This window comes from Lagenorhynchus albirostris, chromosome 9 (genome assembly GCF_949774975.1).
Source record: "Lagenorhynchus albirostris chromosome 9, mLagAlb1.1, whole genome shotgun sequence".
NCBI lineage: Eukaryota > Metazoa > Chordata > Mammalia > Artiodactyla > Delphinidae > Lagenorhynchus > Lagenorhynchus albirostris.
Window position 1 is genome coordinate 78,377,274 of NC_083103.1, and position 18,225 is coordinate 78,395,498.

The window sequence follows — 18,225 nt, forward strand, 5'->3', positions numbered from 1 at the left end:
AGCATTTATTATTTGTAGACATTTTAATGATGGCCATTCTGACCGGTGTGAGTGATACCTCATTGTGATTTTGATTTGCATTTCTCTAATAATTAACGAAGTTGAGCATTTTTCATGTTCCTTTTGGCCATCTGTATGTCTTCTTTGGAGAAATGTCTATTTATGTCTTCTGCCCATTTTTTTGATTGGGTTGTTTGTTTTTTGTTATTGAGATGTATGAGCTGTTTGTATATTTTGGAAATTAAGCCCTTGCCAGTCTCATCATTTGCAAATATTTTCTCCCAGTCTGTATGTTGTCTTTTTGTTTTGTTTATGGTTTCCTTTGGTGTGTAAAAGGTTATAAGTTTGATTAAATCCGATTTGTTTATTTTTGCTTTTACTTCTATTGCTTTGGGAAACTGACTTAAGAAAATGTTGCTATGATTTACGTCAGAGAATATTTTGCCTATGTTCTCTTCCACGAGTTTTACGGTGTCATGCCTTATATTTAAATCTTGAAGCCATTTTGAGTTTATTTTTGTGTAGGGTGTGAGGGAGTGTTCTAACTTCATTGATTTACATGTGGCTGTCCAGCTTTCCCAACACCACTTGCTGAGGAGACTGTCTTTTCTCCATTGTATATTTTTGCCTCCTTTGTCAAAGATTAATTGACTGTAGGCATGTGGGTTTATTTCTGGGCTCTCTTTTCTGTTCCATTGAACCATACATCTATTTTATGCCAATACCATGATTCCTGTAGTTTTGTAGTATTTTCTGAAGTTTGGGAGGGTTATGTCTCCAGCTTTGTTCTTTTTCCTCAGGATTGCTTTGGCAATTCTGTGTCTTATGGTTTCATATAAATTTTAGGATTATTTGTTCTAGTTCTGTGAAAAATGTCATGGGCAATTTGATAGGGATAGTGTTATATCTGTAGATTGCTTTGGGTAGTATGGCCATTTTAACAATATTAATTTTTCCAATCTAAGAACATGAGATATCTTTCTATTTCTTTGAATCATCTTTAATTTCCTTTATCAATGTTTTATAGTAGAACTACTAAAATGTAAGATTAAAAAAAATAAGAATGACAGACAGCAGTATTTTATCTGTACTAATGAGTAGGTAGGAAAAAAATGGTTTAGCTTGAAGTGAGAAAAACTAAAACAAAAGATAAACTTCCCTAAATGGAAAGCTGTTCAGAAGAGACCCACTTAGATGGGTTAAAGATAGTTTCATTGAGGGCATTTTATTTTCGGGAAGAAGGAAAAAGAGCGAATTATGAGTATTTTTTCTGGGTCTGCATACTCATGATACTATACCAAGGTTTGAGTTTTCTATAGGTACACAGAATTTGTTGCCAAAGTGTGATAGAAGCTAGTAAATGTTAACGAAAGAGAAATGAGGAACTATTCTTATACAACATTTTTATTGGCTTTTGTTAAAAGCCTTCCTGTTGCAAAGTGCCCACCTCTTACATAGTATGAATATCCATTTGAGTAGGTTTGCCCACTGTAACCTACTTCAAAGACCAGTGAGCACACATAGAGTCAAACAAACAAACAAACACAAAAACAATGAGAAACAAAACTTATACAGTATGTTGTCTGTGATATGTTTAAAATAAAGGCGGATACATTTATATTCATCATAACAAATGTTAAGGTCAAAAAAGCCACTGCTTGTAAAGAATTATTATAATTTGTATAGTAATGCTATTTCCTATTAAAAGAATTATAATACATGTCAGGGAGTCCACAAGTAGGCTTCTTCCTGGAAATAAAAACCAAACTTATCAATTTGCCTCAGTGTATTAGGTAAGAAAAAAATGACCGGTGTCTAACTGAAGCGTGCATTGTGTTGATTCTGATTTTGTGTAAAACTGACCATATAGGAATTTTCCATTTGGATTAAAATTCTGAATCCAAAACTAAGAAACAGTTCAGAAGCATAATTATTTTCAACAAATTCTAAATTTCCCTTAGAATTGAAGGCCATGGGAAGAATACGTAACCTGAGTTCTGATTTAGTCCTTAAGATCCGGTTACCAGCTGCTCTCGGTCATCTTCATTCCTTAGGAAAGACTAGACTTTTCTATTTAGCAACCAATCCAGGAACTAGATTTCAGCACACTAACCACATCTTCCTTCTCTGTATCATACTTGTACGCTTTGGGTCCTGAAAAGAAGTAAATGTAGCCTAAAAGAGACAAAGTTGAAATTATGATTACTGAAAATGACTTGCAAATTTATAAATGGGATTGTCTTGTAGTTGTAACTTTCTTGAGGTAGCACCAAATGGGGACTGAGAACGTGTCAGGTGGCAGTTAGCTAATCCTCTTCACAGCTCTCTCTGAGCCCTAGAACTTGACACCCCTAACATGTTGATCATCTCTCATCTCTCTTCTCATGACAGAGGTGGTTTTTGCTTCTACTCAGGCTGTTCCCCTCCAGGAATTCCAGCCCCCACTGTTTTCTTTCCCTAATCAAACCTCTAGCCATTCTTTAAAACCCAGCTGAAGTCCCACCATGAAATCTACAGCACCTGATGCCTGTTTTGATCTTTTCTTCCTCAGATCACCTCTTGCAATTATTGTGAAGACTACCACACAATTCAATACTAAATTATAGATTGTCTTGTTTTCTAGTAATTTCATCTGTGTTGGATAAAGGGTCATTTCCCAAAGAGAATAACCATTCCACAAGTGCAGAGACCATATCAGACTGTATTTGCATTTCTGAACAGTGTCCAGCTCTGTGCTAGGTACTCAAGAAGAATGTTTTGATCGATTCAAAAGATCCAATTAAACTTATTCAACCCAGTTCAATTCAATTCAACTTTCCCAGCTATGTGTTAAATTTCAGGAGTTGGATGATGGTGTGGGGAAAGCCCCTGGGAAGGTTGAGAGTATGTGCATTTTAAAGATGAAAAAGGTAATTTTGACTGGATGGCCTTTATGATGTAGCTGACTAATGCACTGAAGCTATACTTTTAAAACTTTCCATTTGTAAAGAGAGAACCATAATGACAGACTTTTTATTCTCTTTCTGGTGGTTAATCTTTTTAGCTAAATTTATAAGGGACTCAGGGACAAAAAAATAAGAACCAAGGACTCCCATTTGGAAATCCATCTTCTTCTATGTTACAGCAGAGACCAGATTTCTTGTTACAATTTCTACAAAGAAACTTTACAGTGGAAACACTCACCATTTAACTCCATAGCAGCATCTATTTGGCCATTAACTCCTGAAAATTCTTCTTCAGTATTCTTTGGATAGTCTTTTTCCATTTTCCTTTTTCGTTCATCATAGCTGGAAGAAATATTATTTCATAAATAATATAAACAAGAAGTATTTATCGATTGTAGAAGACACTGCGCTATCAGGCATATTTAGCCAGGGCTGATTTATGATTTACTTTAGATCTCTCTCTGTCTCTCTGTCTCTCTGTCTTTCACACACACACACACACACACACACACACACACACACACACACACACACACATTCTGCCATTTCTCTCCCAGTTTCCAGAGATTCTGGGAACACTAGTTTGGGAGTCATTTGCTGTAAACATTCTATTGTTAAAAAATTTGCCAGATATATTGTTTAGAAATAGTTATATTGTTTAGAATTATAGGATCATATTTCTATAATTAAAAAAATACTACCTTTCAATGGGAACTCTGCATATATTTTTAGTGCTTTATTTACTGTTGCAATTTCTGTCTCTCTTTTGTTCTCTATGTATGAATTTCTTGGCTTACCAAACAGTTAAAAGCCCTTCACAGAGGCTTTCATTAATGAGCTTCTTACTGTGTACCCATAGAGGAGGGATTGAACAAATAATGCACAGTGAATGAATAAATACATGTGTGAATGCTCAATAGATAAAGACAAGAAATGAGAAAATTGCCTTTTAAATTGTTTTAATTGAATTAAATTTTTTTGTTTCCTAGAAAGATTATACAACTGACCAAAGAGTAGATTAGGTTTTTTTTTCTGAATCCACAACTACCGTGCAATGATAACTCTGAAGATTGGTTAATACCTCTCTTTGTGATCTAAATTACCCCTTGTAGAAAAGACTGTGACTTGTATGGATCAGTATGACTTGTATGAGTTCAGCATGTAGGCAGGGCAGACTCTTTTCCCTTCAAGAAGTTTTCATTTAAAGTGTGAGAAAGTCCCTTCTTCATTAGCGTAGAGCTCCCAACGCGGACATTCCCAAGGTGGACACGCCATTGCTTTCCCACCCAAAGGTCAATTTCTCCTGTGTCTGGGCCACTGAGAGTTTTCTGCAGCAGCAGATCACATCCACCTTCTCCTGAAATGTGCCTTTCTTGTAACTATGACTGCACAGGCCAGGGGACAGATCTCTCATGATACTGAGCAGATCAAACGTTGGGAAAGAAGTATTCAGGCTGAAACTGACTAGTGGACTGAGGTGCTTTATGGGGTGTTGCAGATAGGAGTGGAAGCTAAATCCTAGAAGTATCAATAGGAGTCCAAACTCCCTTTCCAGGAGAGCTATTAGAATCTTCCAAGTAGGCCAAGGGGAAAACCAAGCTATATGAGTTACTGTAAGCACAAATAAACATGGAAGCCATTTACCATATTTTGTTGTCATCAGAAGTGCCAATAAAGAGTGGGGACAGGACACCTGTATGGTATTAGAAGCAGTGGTTGCAAGGTATCAGGACTGTAAAGAGGGAAAGACTGGAGAGAAAGAACAGCCAGGCATATTGCCTCTCCCATGGCTTAGACTTCTTTTGTTCTGAAATCTAGAGTCAGACACTGAAAGTACAGGTTGTTTACATATTAATCTTTGTTCACTAGGTTTTCTTCTCTCAATTCCCTGAGGCAGTTGTACTGGGAAAATGGATGCTTTGAGTGAAGGGAGTGAGGAAGATAATTCCAAAGCTTAAAATATTTGGGGAGAGGGATGCAAAAGGAAGAACAAAGAAGTGACCAAGAGACATTTGGTGTCTGTAGCTATAGAGGGAAATGTGGTGGAGGGATGCCAGAGAACATGACATTTTGAATTCTTTGCTTAATGTTGACCCCTAAGCTCAGGGAAAACGGTGAAAAGCCTTTCATGTCTTTATCCTCTTTTGTCTGCTCTGAATAGAGGATTAGCAGCTGAGCTATTATAATTAGAGCTATGCCTTACCTTTGTGTTCATTAAACATTTATGAGTGATTTTGAGAACTTAATCACCATTTATATTGTTTTATGGCAAAAGGTGTTCTCAGTTCCAAACAAGTGACTGACTAAAGAATATCTATAGGGAAACCTATTACAAATTGGGATCTGCTTGTATTATATTTAAATTGGATTGAGAAATCTGGAAAGTATGAAAGGAGAGAGTAAAGATCTTTTCTGAGACTAGAAATACTGTTTAAATAATATAGGAATAAGTTTTAAAGAGAAAATGATGACTATTAATCCAATAGAAAAATCTGAAAAAGAAATCTTTCTCTTTTTATCTGTCTGTTTAGTTTGCTAAGGTGGGTGATGGTGACATCTAAAATCTTATATTTTATATATATATATATATATATATATGTTCAGAGGATAATGGAGGTAATAATATTATATGTAAATAAAATTTCAAAAGAAATTTTAGAGACACAATGTCTGGCTGAGAATTTTAATTTTCAATTGCATTTATAAAAACGTAGGCAAAAATTTTGGCAAAACTATGAAATCATTTTTTTTTCCTCCATCCCTTCTACCACTTATGTATTTAATAGTCCCTCTCCCTTTCTGCCAACCCCCTCTCTGCCCTCTTGCCTCTTATCCTATAACTGCTTTCCAAAGAGTATTACTCTCAATAAAATCTATCTCAAAGTATCAGTCTGACACATAAGTCACCATTTTAAGATTAGCTGATAACATGTATATTTCATTTGGACCTTTTACGTAGTCACTGTGTAGATGGGCCTACATAATTAACATAGGGTTACCTACTTTTCATTTTACCAAGTAAGAACATTACCATCAACCCTCAAAATAAAAATTACCACCTATTTCCATTATCATTTCAGAAAGAAAAGAAACTTTAATACTAAAAAAGGCAGAAAGGACATAATCTCAGAATAAAAGATGGTTCTTGCCAATAATACTGACCCCGATCACACCCTCCTGTGTTTATTATATTGTGCTATTTTTATTTTTCTGTGGACTGCTGAAAACTTTGTGATGATCTAGCCCTTGGTTTTTGGACAGATATTTGAGGATTTCTGTTATAGAGCAAAGAGTGTATAGTCAGATGGTTCTGGGTTTGAGTTCTGACTCTGTTACCTGCTGGCTCTGATCAGGGGAAAGTGTTCTGAGCTCTGAACCCTGGTTTCCTTATCTGCAATACAGTAGTCATGAGGATGAGAGAAATCACACACACACAAACACACACACACACACACACACACACACACACACACACACTCACGTGCCTGGTACATGTTAACGTCAAGGTCTGGCCCAAGCTATAAGACTTTGTAGTTTATTTTGGCCCCAAGAACCAATAACTGACTGGCTAGTATGACATTTAGTGGATGTTGCGATTTGGTCTGGGATCCTAAGTCACCAAAGAGTTTAGTCTTTACCTAATTTTTTAAACACACTTCATTAAGATAACATGCAATAGTAGGCAAGGTTGAGAAGAGGAGAAAGGAGGGCTAGAGAATGTTGGAGGTAGTCCAGAGACCTCAGCAGAAAGGGGTTAGGAGGTCTACTAGTATGTTGAGGATTTGGCTGAGGGTAAAAGAAAATAAAATTATATGATAGGATGAGAATTATGGGCATGGGTATTTTAATTGACAGTAAATAAATAAATCAATGGTGAAGAGAATAAAAGGTGACTACGTATGGTTGATGGGACGGATCTCTGTATTTGGATTCAGAGGGCATAAAGTATATCCTCAGATGGACTGTTTTTAGCTGTGTGACCTTGATCTAATCACTTAATCTCTTAGATGCAATATTTTCAACTATGAAATCGAGATAGCAATACCTACTTCTCAAGACTGTTGAGAAGGCAGATGGGAAAATGAGAGAATATGAGAAAATACGCAGTGTGATTCCTAACACATAATAAACCATCAATATTTGAATACTAAGAAAATATTTATTGTAAATATACTAGAAACCTGCTAAAATCATTGCATATGTTTTCTCATTACTGACGTCTTTTTTGTGAAATCTAAATATCAACTAAAAATGATTCACCGGTAACTATGTTTATGTCCTTTAAGGGTATTTGTTTAATCATTTAATATTGATCAATGGGTATAGATATTAACTAAATCATTACTGACAGTGACACTTTACTAGTGATATTGCCATAGATATCTGATGTGGTTTTTCATATATATTATCTTACTCTCTACCTTTGTAATCTAAGAATTTGGGGACTATATTGGTAAAGTACTTGCATATTGTTTAACTGTATGCTCAGACCTTAGATTTGTTAGGAATTTCTGGTGTTTTCATTGTAATGATTTCTAACTTATGTCAGTGGCAAAACTTAACTCCATTCTGCCTTCTTTGAAGTACTGAATAGGGAGTTCAGTCTGCTAAAAGATGCTTAAAGAAAATGTGAGAAAGGATGGCAAAAAGAGGAATTTATTGATAAGTATTTATGGTATATGTTTCAGGAAGTTTCTTCAAGGAGACCTTTCTAGTGAAATCTAGTGGAATTTCTAGTGGAATCCCCTTTGAAGTTAATAATCCACTCCTAGCCAGGAATCACATGGGTTTCACGGAGGAAGGGACCTTTGTGATCTCACTAGAGAGGGCAGCCGGGAGAGTGGTCAGGAATGAAGAGAAGGGAGAAGAGTAAGAAGCTGCCATGTACCATCCTAGATAAGGGTCAGGAACCAGGTCCCCATGAGGAAAGTGATTGTGAGAAAATTCTGAAACAAAGAATTAATAACAATGTTGAAATGTATTGATGGTCTCAATTACTATCTTACTGTATGATGAAATGCAAATTTATATCTCCAGCCTGAATTCTCTGAATTCAAGACCTGTATTTCCAACTGCCTTCCAGACATATCCATTCATCGGTCTCACTAGCATTTCAAACTACATACGTACAAACTGGAATTCCTGTTTACTCTTTAATTTTGCTTTACTTCTTAATTTTATTCTTTCCCTATTGAATGGCCTTAGCTTCCTTGTAAAAAATCAACTGAGCATAAATATATGGGTTTATTTCTGGACTGTCAATTTTATTCCATTTACCTATATGTCTATTCTCATGTTAGTTTCACATTGTCATGATTACTTTTGCTTTCTAGTAAATTTTGAGATTGAGAAGTCTGAGCTCTCCAACTTTGTTCTTCTTTTTCAAAATATTTTGGCTATTCTGGGTCTTATGAGTTTCCATATAGATTTTAAGATCACTTTGTCAGTTTCCCTGCAGAAACCAGTGATATTCTGATAGCGATTGTATTGAGTCTGCAGATCAATTTTGGGAGAAACTGCCATCTTAAAAACATGAAGCCTGACCCATGAACATAAGATATCTTTCCACTTAGATCTCGTTTAATTTCTTCCAACAATGTTTTGTAGTTTTCATATTACAAGTTTTCTACTTGTTCTGTTAAAATTTATTTCTTAGTATGTTTTTCTTCTTGATGCTATTGTAAGTGGAATTGTTTTCTTAATTTTATTTTTGCATTGTTCATTGAAGTGTACAGAAATACAATAGATTTTTTCATTTTGAACACATACTCTGCAAACTTGATGAACTCATTTATTAGTTATAACAGTTTTTTTTTCTTTTGAGGATCCTTTAGGCTTTTCTATGTAAAAGATTATACGACATACAGATAAAGATAATTTTACTTTCTTTCCAATCTTTTCTATCATTAATTTTTTATAGCATTCATTCTTGCTTAATTGCCCCACTAGAACCTCCAGTAAAATGTTGAATAGAAGTGGTGAGAATGGAAATTTTTGTCTTGTTCCTGATATTAGGGGGAAAGCATCCAATCATTCACCACTGAGTATGATATCAGCTGTGGGTTTTCATAGATGCCTTGTATTAGACTGAAAAATTTCCTTCTATTCCTAGTTTGTTGAATGTTTTTATCATGCAGTGGTGTTTGATTTTGTCAAATGCTTTTTCTACATCTATTGAGATGATCATATGGTTTTTAATTTTTTTATTCTATTGGTATGGTGTATTATATTAATTGATTTTCAGATGTTAAACCAACCTTGCTTTCCTGGGAAAAAAAGTTTCCCCTTGGTAATTCTTTTTATATGTTTCTGGATTTGGTTTGCTAGTACTTTTGGAGGGTTTTTGCATCCACATTCACAATATATTGGTCTGAAGTTTTATTTTCTTGTGATGCCTTTGTTTGGTTTCCATAGAAGGGCAATGCTGGCCTCATACAATAAGTTGGGAAGTATTCCTTCCTTTTCTATTTTTTGGAGGAGTTTGTGAAAAATTGGCAATAATTCTTTAAATGTTTTGGTAGAATTCACCAGTGAAACATGTAGGCCTAGGTTTTTCTTTGTGGATAATTTTTTAAATTATGAATTAAATCTCTTCACTGGTTATAGGTGTATTCAAGCTGTCTATTTCTTCCTGACTCAGTTTCATCACTTTGTATATTTCTAGGAATTTGTCTGTTTCATCCAAATTTTCTAATTGATTGGCACATAATTGTTCATTCCTTTATAACCCATTTTATTTCTGTAAGGTTTGTAGTAATGTTCCCTCTTTCATTTCTGATTTTAGTAATTTTGGTTTTTTTTTTACTAGGTCAATTTAGTGAGCAGTTTGTCAATTTTCTTGACCTTTTCAAAGAACCAAATTTAGTTTTGCTGATTTTCTCAAATTGTTTATATATTCTCTACTTCATTCATTTTCACTGTAATCTTTATTATTTCCTTTTTTCCTCCTTATTTTAGGATTAATTTGCTGTTTTTTCCAGTGTCTTAAGTGGGAAGTTAGGTCATTGATTTGAGTTTTTTCTTCTTTTTAAACATGGGTATTTACAGCTAGAAATTTCCCTTTGAGCACTGCTTTAACTTCATCAATAAGTTCTCATATGTTGTATTTTAATTTTCATTCACCTTTACGTATTTTCTAATTTCTCTTGTGATTTCTTCTTGTCCCATTTGTTGTTGAAGAGCATGAAGTATAATTTCCACTTATTTGTAAATTTTCCAGTTTTCCTTCTGGTATTGATTTCTAGCTTTATTCCAATGTGATCAGAGAAGGTATTTTGTATGATTTTAATGGTTTTAAATTTACTGAGGCTTGTGTTTTGGTCTAACATGTCATCTGTACCGGACAATGTTCTACATGCACCTGAGCAGTATGTGTAGTCTTCTTTTGTTGAGTGAAGTGTTCCATAGATATGTTAGGTCTAGTTGGTTTATAATGCTGTTCATGTCTTCCTTTCCTAATTGCTCTTGTTGTCCAGTCGTTCTGTCCGTTACTGAAAGTGAAGTATTGAAGTCTCCAACTATGATTATTTCAGTTGTGGTTTTCTCCCTGCATTTTTGTCAGTATTTTTGCTTCATCCATTTTGGGGCCCTGCTGTTAGGTTGTCTTATATTCCTGGTAGAGTAACCCTTCTATCACTATAAATTATCTCTCTCTATTCCTAGTAATACTTTTAATTTTAAAAGTATTATTTTAATATGTTTTGTTGCCTGGTATTAGCATAGCCACCCTGGCTATCTTATGGTCATTGTTTGCATGATGTATATTTTTTCCATCCTTTTACTTTCAGTCTATTTATATCTTTGAGTACACAGTGACATCTTGTTTTTTTATCCAGTCTGACAACCTTTACAATTTGATTAGATTGTTTAATCTATTCACATTTAATATTATTGATATAATTAGATTTATATCTGCCATTTTGCTTTTATTTTCTACAGGTCTCATATCTTTTTTAGTTCCTTTTTTCTTCCTTAATGCTTTCTTTTGCTTTAGTGAAGAATTTCCAGTGTACCATTTAAATTTCTTTTATGAGGTTTTTACTTCATTTAATAAAGTTATTTCCTTAGTGGTTGCTATAGAGCATACCATATATATTTTTTAACTTAACATAATCTGCTTCAAAGGTTATATATAAATGTATATTTTATTTCTATATGTTATAAGCCCAGCCATACAATTTTATATATATATATATATATATATATATATATATATACACACACACACACAGCTTTATACAGTTAATTTTAATTAATTTAAAAATCAGTTAAGAGAACAAATACACATTTATACTATCTTTTATAATTACATAATTACACTTACTGGTACTCTTTTTTTATGTGGATTCAAAATTTCAAATAACTGTCTGGGGTTACTTGCTGAAGCCTGAAGAATTTTCTTTAGTACTTCTTGTAAGGAAGATGCTAACGACAAATTCTCTGTTTTTGTTTATCTGGGAATGTCTTTATTTTGCCTTCATTTTTGAAAGATAGCTTTGTGCAATATAGCATTCTTGGTTGAGAGTTTTTTCTTTAAGCACTCTGAAGATGCTTCCCACTACTTTCTGGCCTAACTGGTTTGACTGACTTCCAGTCTTGTCCCCCTCTAATCCAGTCACACTGCTGCCAGAGTGATATTTTAATAACACAAATCTTAATGGGTTACTTCCTTGTTTAAGACATTTAGAGATATCCCTCTTTTCTATAAATTAACACTGATCTCCCTAGAAAGGCATAGGCCCTCCATGATCTCCATCCTTGGACCAAATCTCTCATTCTAGCCCACGTTCTAATCATACTGAACTGCTTGAGGTTTTCCTCCTATACACAGGCTTTTTTATGCATCAGTGCTTTTGCTTCAACTGCTCTCTCTGCCTGGAAGCGCCCTTCCCCTCCTGTTTGGGAAACTCCTACTCAACTCTCAAGATGAAGCTCAGTCACTGCTTCCTCTAAGAACTCTTTCTTGACAATTTTGCTAGAATTGGCCATTTCCTCTTTGTTTTGCCCCACTAATCCTTGTGCAGTCTTTTACGAGGCCACCTGGATTGCTCTTAATTACTTATCTATACATTTACCCTCAACTGTAAGACTTGTTGAGGGCATTAATAACACCCAATATGAACTGAGTACTTACTATAGGACAGGCATTTCACATTTTCTCATTCATTTCCACAACTCGATGAAGTAGTTACTATTTCTGCCTCCATCTGCCTCCATAAACTAAAACAGAAAGGTAATCCAGGTTGCCAGATGACTGCTGTTAGAGTTGACATTAGCACTCTCTTACTCTTGTCTACACTCTTATAAACAGCAAACTTTGTGCCTTCTCATGTGTCAAGGTCCTAGTACAGATCCTGACATGTAATCATGCCCAGTATATGTATGTTGAATGTGGTAGTTTGGCAATACATTAAAAAAAAAAAGATTAAAAAACCAAGATTTTGAACTCCACCCATCTTTTAAATTTTTATTACTTATTATTTATTTCTCTATGGTGACTAACTATAAAATCCTTAAATAAACAGATCCAGTTCCAGTATTCTTGGGGTATCTAGGAAGGAAAGAATTTAGAAGACTGTATCCTATTTTGCATCAATCATGCCTCCATATATGTAGAAAGAGTGATTTGGGAGTGGAAAAGGGCTGGAACCTGTAGATTTGTAAGTCACTTTACACAAAATTTAGAAAACACTGACCATGTCAAAGAATGATGGAGTTGATAGCGCCTCCCCGTCCCCCCGCCCCCCCCACCCCCACCCCACCCAGTTCTCAGGAACTACTTGGTGTAATCACTGCTCTGGTATTAGTAGGCAAGGGAGAACATCTATTGGGAGAAATTAACCATAGGTAGTGGAAGTAATGTAAAGAAAAAAACTGGCTGGATCATTTAGGCCTTCTAGGAAAAGAAAAGGAAGGAATGAAAGCAAACAAATGTATGGGGAAGTAGCCCTTGTTAGTAAAGTTTAACCAGTATGTCACTTGGTAATGTAGCATGTGATGGCATCAGCATGGCAGAACCCCCTTTTGGATTTCACTTTGTAGTTCTGTGAGCTGCTCCTCTGTAAGTTACTATCAATATTACACTGACATGTGGATTCTTACTCTTACAGCCTGAATCAACCTAGCCCCAAGCCAACACTCAAACCTCAGTGGAGGAATTCTTCAGTAGTTTTCTCATGCCATTTCATTCACTAAAACGGGTCCCCAGCCCTAGGGGTTCATGGAGAATTTCCCTGACAACCTGCACATCCAGAGACTTTTCTTCCCTTGGCACATTACTTGTGTCACAGACTGAACTAGCATGAGGACCAAAGAAGAACCTGAGGAATGACTAAGGAAAATAAATCCTAACACAATGTCAATGGGTGTCAATAGTAAAATTATTCGTCTGTAACTTGAGGCTTCTGTATTTTTTGAGTGTGTCCATGTGTTTTACCTATAGAACTTCATTGCCTCCTTTGCTTTTTCCTTCCAGCCCTCTTTTTCCTATTTAGAATAGGATGTAATGGCTGAGGTGCCATTGACCACCTTGAATCCTGTGGCCACTATGAGAGTGGAAGCTACCTGTTAATACTAGAGCAAAATGCCAGAAGGAACTTGGGTCCCTAATGGCCATGGACCCACCTTACCAGCTCTAAATCTGATAAACTTCAGACATTTTACATATATGAGAAAGAAAGACCCTTATGTGTTTAAGTCACAGTTATTACTAGGTCTCTCTTACTAGCAGCTGAACATAATTTCTAACCAATATAGGCTTTACAAGACAATAAGATGTCATACTCATGCGTGAAATGTGTGGAATTCAGGGGAATTTATTAATAAAGATGATATGTTAGCTTTTCCTGAACTTTTTTTTTTTTTTGCGGTACACGGGCCTCTCACTGTTGTGGCCTCTCCCGTTGTGGAGTACAGGCTCCGGACGCACAGGCTCAGCGGCCATGGCTCACGGGCCCAGCCGCTCTGCAGCATGTGGGATCTTCCCGGACTGGGGCACGAACTTGTGTCCCCTGCATCGGCAGGTGGACTGTCAACCACTGCGCCACCAGGGAAGCCCTTTCCTGAACTTTTGAGGTTATTTGAAAATAACCTTTTCAAGGTTATTTGTCTTATTCCTTAGTATGTAAACCGGTGTCTGTGTTGGAGAGTATGAAGTAGAAGACTCCGATTGCTGAAATGACTGTCTCTGCCTTGCCAAAAGCAGAGATTTCAGTGCAATTTCAGGGCCCTTCAGTATTGAAAAAGGAAATCCCCTTTGACCAGCTCTTTGACTGGATTGCTATTTATAGGAATACTGAAGTTTAAGCAATCATTTGTTAATTATCACAACTTTTAAAGCAATTATTTGCTAATTACCATATAAGTTCCTACTGTTACTGAACAGTCACTCTTTTTGAGCACCTATTATATGTCAGGTACTGTGCTAGGTATGTACATGTATTATATCACTTAATACTCTCAATAACCTGGGGAGATTAATATCAAAAGTGCCTACTGCAGTTTCTTTTCCTTTCCAGCAAAAGGAGCTCTTTAATATTTGTATTAGTGCCCTAGGCCAACTTTTTAATGAATTTGTTTTATCTAGATTACTAAAGACTTTTCCTTAATAGACATTCACAGAGGTTCAGTTGGAAAGGTTCAAAATTATTTCCTCAGGGGGATAAGGCATCGTTAAAATCAGGGACCCTCCCCTCCCCATCCCTAAATTTATGGAGTATTATAAACCTCTCACCAGGCCCCTTGTGTTAGCCGTTAAGCCTCAGTCCTGCCTGGTTGGAGGTCCATGCTTTACTGCGGGTGCTGGTGGGTGGAAGATTAGTCCAAAGACCAGGTGATGAATGGAGAATGGAAATAGTAAGAGAGTGGATAATCCCCCCAAGGAGAATCGGGCTATGAACAGGCTTTGACAAATAACCAAATAATCATAACTCATACTCTCACACACTTGCTCATACACGCATCTCTGGATGCCATTCTCTGAAAACCTAAAATGGGAGTTGGATTTCTCAATATCTATCTTCCTGTATGTCAACACGGTGATTACAGCCACCTTACCTTAAAGAAAGACTTTGGAGAGTATGCCCAGCAGATATTAGGGACTTAATAAAGGAATAACTATTGCTATTTCATAAAGGAAGTTCTGAAAGAAAATTAGTTGGCTTAGTGGTTTAAACATTGGACTGGAAGTGACAACTCATGACAGCAAGTAATACTTTGAGCAATGCTACCAGGGCTTTCAGTGGCCCAAAAAAGTCAGCAGGGTCCACATTTTGACATTCATTTTTATGAAATAAATTTTTCTTTTCATGAAGTATATCTATGCTTCAGTTATATTACTTTCTCAGCTCTAAATTGAAGAAGATGACAAATATTTATTTATAAATTTATTTTATGCCACAGAAATGGTTATTAAAATAGATAATAGAAAATAGAATGAAAACCCTTGGACCAAAGCTGGGTCCTCTGCCAACCAGACCCTAACAGGAACCTAAAGTGTTTAGCACAGTCACCTGTTTAGAGTCTGTTTTGGTTTCTTTCTTATAGTTCAGAAAAACAAGCAATGCTAAAGTGAGAACTGTGAATAAAGAAGGAGCAGAGGCAGCGCTTGACAAAGAGCTGCACTCAGTTCTCTAACATGAGTCAATTAAAGTGGTAAGATGAGGCAGGAGAGATGAGGTGTGACCCTGTGTGCAGTGATTGGATCTGCTTACAATAACCTCCTGCAAGACGGGCATGGAAATGATATGTAATCCTCCTTGGATAAGAAGAATCTTCATGTTCTGGGTTAAAGGACTTAGCAATAAGGCCTTTGCCTTTCAGTAAAAATTTCCTTCAAGGAGCCCCATAGTCATGACCACATTCATTTTGCACAAAATCACAGACTATGCTGGAATGCATAGATACTCAAGAGGAAATCAGTTCTTCTTTCAGGCATTCCCAGTGGGTAATTATATACTGGGAGTGCTACATCCACTCTTTTAGGCCACTGGGGGTCCAATTAATGAATGATTTGAAAGCTTTGGATGATTCATGTGCTAAAGACAAAACAATGGGATTATTGAATGAATGTTTCACTTATTTGGACGGTTCAGTACCTTGAAGACAGTATCAACCATCAGTAAATGACACCCCAGTGGCTGAGAAGAGTCAATGGGCCTATAGCAAACTTGCCTTGCATTCTTTTCTGCAAAAGCATTTTTCCTTCTCACTGAATACATCTGGACAATCAAAAGGAGAAAAGCCATACCTGTAGTATTCATCTCCCACAAAGAAAAGGGTCTTCTGTGCATCCTTGAGATAGACGGCAGCATCTATTCGCTGCACGTATCTTGGGAACCCAAAGTCATAAATAGTCCGAGGAGTACCTTGCATTTGGAATCCTCTTGTTATCCAGTAGTGGGGTCCTGGAAACAGAAATTAAAATTTACAAAAACTCTGTACCATTTAGTGATGCTCTTTACTCATGAGGATTTCTATGCAGGATCACAAATAGGGCTAGTTTATCGGATATTTACCATGGCTAAAACCTAGTAGGAGATAAAAGCCTCTATTCAATTCAGTAAAAGACTTAAAACTTGCTCTGGAGGCAAAATCCCTAGTGATGCCTTAAGAAAGCAAGAATATTGATACAATTATGTTTTAAATTTAACACATTCAATTTTTTCAAGATAACTTTCATCTGTATAATCTCATTTCAGTCTCATATATGTATGAGAGACAAGGGGCAAGCAACTCACAAAAGCTGATTCTTGCTTAAATTGGCACTAACCTTCTACCCTTAGCCCTCAGCATCAAGAAAATACAAACTAAAACTGATAGTTATCACTTATTGGACAACTTCCATTGGCTAGCCATTGTCATATCTTCAAGGTTGTTATTATTATAATTATTTTGCACAGAAAGAAATGAAGACTGAGAGCAGTTAGATAACTTCCCAAAGTCACTCAAATAGTAAAGGTCTGGAGCCAGAGACATATTGTATGCGTCCACCTCCTGAAGTTGCAGGCGTCTCTCCTCTCTCAGCTGCTTGTATTGTTCTCCTGAGGGTTCCATGCTGATTTTTGTGAATTAGAAGCTCTCAGAAGAGTATACCATGTCACTCAGAGCAGAGGTCCAGGGGACAGGGACTAGGTTTCTACCTCCCTGGACACTGTCACTTATCACAGTGCCTCACTAGACGACATCTTTGGCTCTGAGAAGAGTTTGATAGTCACTGTCACTCCTGTCATGGTCACAGTACAGAAGAGGGGTTTATCATCCCCAATCTGAGGAGGAGTGACTGGAACATGTTCTGTGATAGCTAACAAATGCTGACAGTACTAGGTGTTCCAAACACACCAGGCACTGTACCCTGCCACTTCTTTCTTTGAGGGTTCTTTAGGGTACCTTTAAAGAAGTAAGCTGTGCCCCTCTCAGCCACTTCATAAGCTGCATCCACATTGGACATAAGCTGGGGAAAGGAGCTGGTGATGGTGTTGGGCCGGATCCCTGACATCAAGTGAACCTGCCGACGCCAGAAAATCCTATTGGGCAATGGAAAAGAAATCAAGATCAAGGGTTGACTTAGATCTTCAATTGAACCTGGGCTGAAATATACTGCAAACCACACTTCAGAGGCCATTTCTAAATCCCTCTTGCTCTTGCCTTGTTTTTAAGGAGAACATAATTTTTTTTAACATGTCTGGGACTGTCATAGTCTAACCAAGTTTGTTTTATTTATTTATTTTTGATTTTTTTAACATCTTTATTGGAGTATAATTGCTTTACAATGGTGTGTTAGTTTCTGCTTTATAACAAAGTGAATCAGTTATACATATACATATGTTCCCATATCTCTTCCCTCTTGCATCTCCCTCCCTCCCACCCTCCCTATCCCACACCTCTAGGTGGACACAAAGCACCGAGCTCATCTCCCTGTGCTATGCGGCTGATTCCCACTAGCTATCTATTTTACGTTTGGTAGTGTATATATGTCCATGCCACTCTCTCACTTTGTCACAGCTTACCCTTCCCCCTCCCCATATCCTTTTTTGACTTTAGTAAACAATTTCTTCTCCCTTTTCATTCTTTTAGCATCTCTGTAATCCTCTTTCCTTCATTTATTTTAGGATGTTCAAAACATGAAAGGATAGCAAGGGTTGACATCAATAATTTATACACTTAAGCTGTGCACCTTCCTATTCCAAGTATCATTTGCTACAAATTTCCCTTTCCACTTCTGATCTTTTAAAAATTAAAATCTCATAAAGATAAATACCATCCAGGTGCACTTTATGGATAT

General features: G+C 36.4%; 1 protein-coding gene across 1 annotated transcript in view; it reads right to left on the reverse strand.

Moving 5' to 3' along the window:
• Positions 1–2,074: 2,074 nt before the first annotated feature.
• The window catches only part of MMP20 (matrix metallopeptidase 20), a 50,407-nt gene continuing 34,256 nt past the window's right edge, over positions 2,075–18,225 (reverse strand). The window contains exons 7-10 of the mRNA XM_060157917.1: positions 17,331–17,467; positions 16,192–16,348; positions 3,184–3,287; positions 2,075–2,175 (exon numbers count right to left, since the gene is read on the reverse strand). Coding sequence (XP_060013900.1) covers positions 2,075–2,175; positions 3,184–3,287; positions 16,192–16,348; positions 17,331–17,467 — 499 coding nt within the window. The remainder of the gene's footprint in view (positions 2,176–3,183; positions 3,288–16,191; positions 16,349–17,330; positions 17,468–18,225) is intronic.